Here is a 5,064-nt window from a genome sequence, read left to right on the forward strand (position 1 = left end):
CACTCACGCACAATAGTGTGTGCAAAAACCATACATGAATTTAAGAGCAAACTAGACACTGCGAGATACAAAAGTGGGACACCACAAGCGTAGCTCCCCTTCCTATAAGATACAAGTAGGTAAATACTAGGTAAATACACACACACACACATCATGATTATGTCACCCACCCTTCCTACATTGGATTGTGAGCACTTGTAATAATGGATGGAAAAGTGTGTGCATGGTTAGTTTTCATATTCTGGATAGTAGTGATCTGTAGACATTTCCTCATATTTGCTCATGTTCTATCCACATTTACCAGATGTTCATGAGCACAACACTCTACAATATGCACCTGGGCAAATGAAAGGGCAAGTTAAAGTAAGTATCCAGTACTTGCGAGGACAACTTCAAATCATGGTACAGCATGCTAGAAACCTGTCCATGGTAAAGGGGGAGAACCCATCTCCCTATGTTAAACTTTACCTGTTACCTGACCCACAAAAGAAGACAAAGAGGAAAACTAAGGTGTTACGGAAGACTTGCCATCCAACCTTTATGGAACAGGTAAATATGCTTAATCCCTTAAGCACTCTGTAAGAGTGTATACTGGCCATCATAGATTATTTCATTCAATTAAGAAAACTGCCACCAAGCTGAAAGAGGTCTTAATAAGTAAAAATTCCCTTTTTGCCCCTCAGTTGAATAAAAGTATCAGTATGAGCTAAAATCAACATATTGCAGTGTTCAATCAGTCAATTTGTTGCTCCAGATTTTTCTTGATGGAAACCCAAGGCTCCCATGTTGAAGGGAATCATAGAGCATAGTTCATATGGAGAATAAAGTTTCATTTACTAAATTCATGTAAAGTATTTAGAATGTCAATTAAATTAATGTTTGTGTACCTGCATTTTTCAGATCACATATAGAATGTCTCAAGACATTATCAAACAGCGAATTTTAGAAGTGAGTATTTGGAGTGAAGATAAGTTCAATGAAAATGTATACTTAGGAAGTGCTTACTTAAAACTGTCAGCATTAGATCTGCTAGAGGAAACATGTGAGTGGTTAAGCTTGGAACATCGTATCCACACAGCCAGGGGTCACATGATTCAGCATACACTATAAGAAAACAAAACAAAACAATAATAATAATAAAAAGAAAAATAATAATAAATAGATGAAAAAAGAAAGAAAAAAAATCTTGTACTCATAATTTTATAGTTTATAATTACCTGTACCCAATGAATTCATGAGATATATTGATTGTTCATAATGACAGTTTTATTTATATATTTTATCCTATTTTAAACTTCAGTTGTAAATTCTAGTGGGATCTAAATAGCTGTGCATTGGGTATGGTTCCAATCAGAGTGAATTTTGATAGGTACCTAAATTGTAAGACTGGGTTGCTTCTAGAAGAACATTTTGCTTTAGCTGTCTATAATGCATGGCACCTGTGATTTATAGAAAGAAAAAAAGAAAAAAAAAGAGAAGTAATTATCAGCAATGTCAAGCACATGTGCTTAAGTCTGACAAGTGTTGCATGGTTGCACATTTGGCTAAATTCTTTTGATTATCTTTATGTATTCCTTCTTGTTTTCATTGGTTAAATGGTGATTGATCAGTGTAGAACACTTCATTATATTCTTTTATGTGTAAGACTACCCTTGATGAGAACTTTTGTAAAGGAAGGGGTCTACCAAAGAGTTGCAATGCAGATTGGAGACTTCTGGTTGTAGATAAATGTAATTTTGTGTTTATTGTACATGCTGCAAAGACTCAAGTCAAGTATTATTTCACATCATATAAATTTCAAGGAAGCATATGGAAAAGTAATTTGAACTTTAGTACTCTGATGAATGCAGTCCATTGTGTCTACCTATGCAATTTTCTTACAATTCTTCTTGCAGCTCTTGATGAATGTGTGCTAATTTTCTGGTAACATTTCAAATTGAAAATGAACAGGGTATAAAGAGCTTGATCAGAAGAAAACCTGAAAAGAGTTCCTAAGAGACCTATTGGCTACAGATGTGGTCTATAAAGGAGGGACACCTCACATAGGAAAGTGTGATGATAAGTAATACAACATGTATTGAAACAATGTGTTGGAATAGTGTAATGAGGACTGGTAAGGGTCCATGCATGCCCTTTTAGTGCTCTATAACACAGTCAGTGGGAAAACTATCTAACTAGGTTGACAACAAAGAAACAATTTGCAGTGGAGAATATTTATGCACAGTTTATGCTCATGTTGTAACTTATAGGACTATGGATGCTAATGAATTGTTTAGGGTAACTGTGATGCAACTAGTTGGTAACACTTTTAAATATGCATGAAATACATATTTTGAGTTTTCATAAGAATAGTCAACCAAAGATTCCATATTGTGCAGGGGCAAGCACGAGTCTGCATGAAGGAAGTTTGTAGGATAGATTTTACTTTTATTATATTCATGCATGGAAGGGGACATAGTATGACCAAGATAAGTAATATCATTCCATGAGACTTTTTAAAATCTTGTGGCATATGTTATTGGGTGCATTTTGTAATTTTGTTACTAAAATACCTCTTTAAAATGTGGTTGCCAAGTATGGACATATTTTGGTGATAGTATGGCTAAGTGATTGATAACAGTGCCTCATAATCCTGTTGTAGGATGAGTATTAGACTTGCTTTTTTATTTGTCTCACTTCCCTTCCTTGTCTTCCTGCTTTTGTGTTACAGGTTAAGAGCAGAGCAATATTGTATAAGTAAATGAGACATGGGAGCAGGGTAATTAGAATAATGAAGCTTAAATAAATTGCACTGGAATAGACAAGATTAGCCAGTAGGAGACATTTAAACCCTGGTCACTGGACTGGATACAGAATACAGATGGATAGAGGCATGGCAACTCTCATGTTGGCAATAAAACATAAATTTTATATCTAATGGCTTTTTAATCTGATGATGAGGGTTGTTATCTGACAGATGTCAATCTGTGATCAAGAAATAATTAGTTTTGATATCAGGTATTGTGACACTATAAGTGGCAGTGGAGTGCAGGCAATGGGTTTCTTATTATGTCTTGAAGATTGAGTACTGTAGGAGAATTAGAATACACGAGTCTGCTGTTTACAAGATGCCACTATATTTGTTCTGTAATTAGTGCATTCATGGAAAGCCTGCTAGAATGTGACCCATCAGAGTATGAATGTGTTTTGAGGTTTGGCACCACAGTAAAATTGTTTATTTTAACTATAATTTTCTATGTATTATTATTTTCATTGATTCATAATTATTATTGTTTTTTTACATTGTTAATTCAAGTGCCTAATGTAATACCTCTCATGTCTATGGCTTTAACATAAACAGGGCTATAACTTGTTATGCAAGTGCAAGTTTTGATGTTCATTCTGATTGTGTGTTCATTTTTTCCTATTATTTGACCTTTTGTGCTGTCAAACCATGTGGCTGGTCTCGATTTTGTGCACTCAGTCTTGCAGTACAAACATTATCGCTGCCAGTTCCTTAAAGTTCTTAATTTTGTTGAATTATAGGTATTAGGTATATAAAACACCAAGAGCTGAAAAAGATGGCTTTAAAATGCATTTTTCATAAAAAAGAAAAAGGCTCTATCTTCTGTTGAAAGTATGTGTAGTGTGCTCTCCAGAAATTACAGATGAAAGTTAATAGTAAATTTTAGAGGTAGAAATAGAACTACTTATTGTAAAGAAATTTTATTACAGGAATTTTACTGCAGAGATAATTTTTTAGTGATCTTTCAACCAGTAATAAATTTCACTATATATTTATTGAAAAAGAAAAAAAAATACATATATATTGAACAATGATGCAGTGATAGGGTATGTACTCTAGCATGAATTTACCAAACACATGAGCTCCTGGACAAGTTTTTGATTTGCTGCTGTATTTATGCTGAAGTATACAGCAAGCATCCCATGAAGAGAGAATGCTCCTTCAATTCAACTCCTGTTGCATGTGCAAAATAATACATTCACTTTTGCATAAGAATTTTTTCTGCATTTGCCTACAGGTGCATTATTTATCACTGAAGTAGCTTTTATTCTTAACCATTTCTAGCCATACTGGGATGTGGGCAAATTTATGGGGTGTTGTAAAAAGGTTAATTTTCCAGACATAGGGCCCCCTTGAGTTTCATAATAATAGAGATGCCATCACAACATCTCAGAGATATTTTTTAGTTGAAATGCTAGGATGTGTAACTTCTTAGTGTATTACTTCAACTTCAGTGTACCTTAGCCACTATGCTACAGCCTTTCTTGTGTGATTTGTTACATCTGTCCTCTGTAAAATCTCAGCACCTGTTTGTATGAAACACTCAGCCAAACTGCAGTTTAACAACTTGTTAACTGTTTCACTCCTGGGAAGGATGACTTATGAAGAAGACCATATCCATAAAACCCCTTTCACTATGAGTGATGAGGGATACTTTACTGTCTTTGCTGTGAATTTTTTGTCAGATGAATTAGACCTCCAATCCTGCTACATCTTTGTACTTTTTGTATCAGAGGCAAAGGCTGGATCCATCAGTTTGGATAGATGGAAAGAATGCATGAAGAAAGTAAGATATGGAAGGCAGAGATGGAGGAGTGAACACGAGGGAGCAACCAAGGATGAGATGGGGGAAAAGAGGGGAATGTCTGTTGAGGAAGGAAGTAGTGAGTGGAGAATGGTTGTGTATGGATAATGCTGTGATGCATGGAAGGAGATGGGTGGGGGATGGGGGTATGTGTGAATGATATTTTGATGCAGCCCAAAGGGATTTCTCTGCGTCCTCTCTTTTTCTACACGAGGGGACAGAGAGGGGGTCACCGATTAAATGAAGCGGCCTTGCTGTGGATGTGTTGTGTCCTGCTACATTGCTTCTGACCCAGGGCAGTGGGCAAAATGCAGGGATGACCCATCATCCAGGAGGAGCCAAAAAAAGAGGGAGGGAAGGGTTGTGAATGGGAGTGGAGTATGTGGGGATGAAATGGGTGGGAGTGGATTTATGCCTTTTGACTTTGGCTACCTCCCTTGTAAGGGGGAAAAAGCCCTTGGTATATGTATGTATG

General features: G+C 36.0%; 1 protein-coding gene across 1 annotated transcript; it reads left to right on the forward strand.

Annotated features, from left to right (window-relative positions):
• Window positions 1–267: 267 nt before the first annotated feature.
• On the forward strand, window positions 268–4,711 carry LOC143030882 (phosphatidylinositol 4-phosphate 3-kinase C2 domain-containing subunit beta-like). Its single transcript, XM_076194114.1, has 2 exons — window positions 268–549; window positions 901–4,711. The coding sequence occupies exons 1-2, from the start codon at window positions 283–285 to the stop codon at window positions 1,108–1,110; spliced, it is 477 nt and encodes a 158-aa protein (XP_076050229.1). The 5' UTR covers window positions 268–282; the 3' UTR covers window positions 1,111–4,711.
• Window positions 4,712–5,064: the final 353 nt, after the last annotated feature.

The sequence above is a fragment of the Oratosquilla oratoria genome, chromosome 12, assembly GCF_046742065.1.
Source record: "Oratosquilla oratoria isolate Oo_2021 chromosome 12, ASM4674206v1, whole genome shotgun sequence".
Classification (NCBI taxonomy): Eukaryota; Metazoa; Arthropoda; class Malacostraca; order Stomatopoda; family Squillidae; genus Oratosquilla; species Oratosquilla oratoria.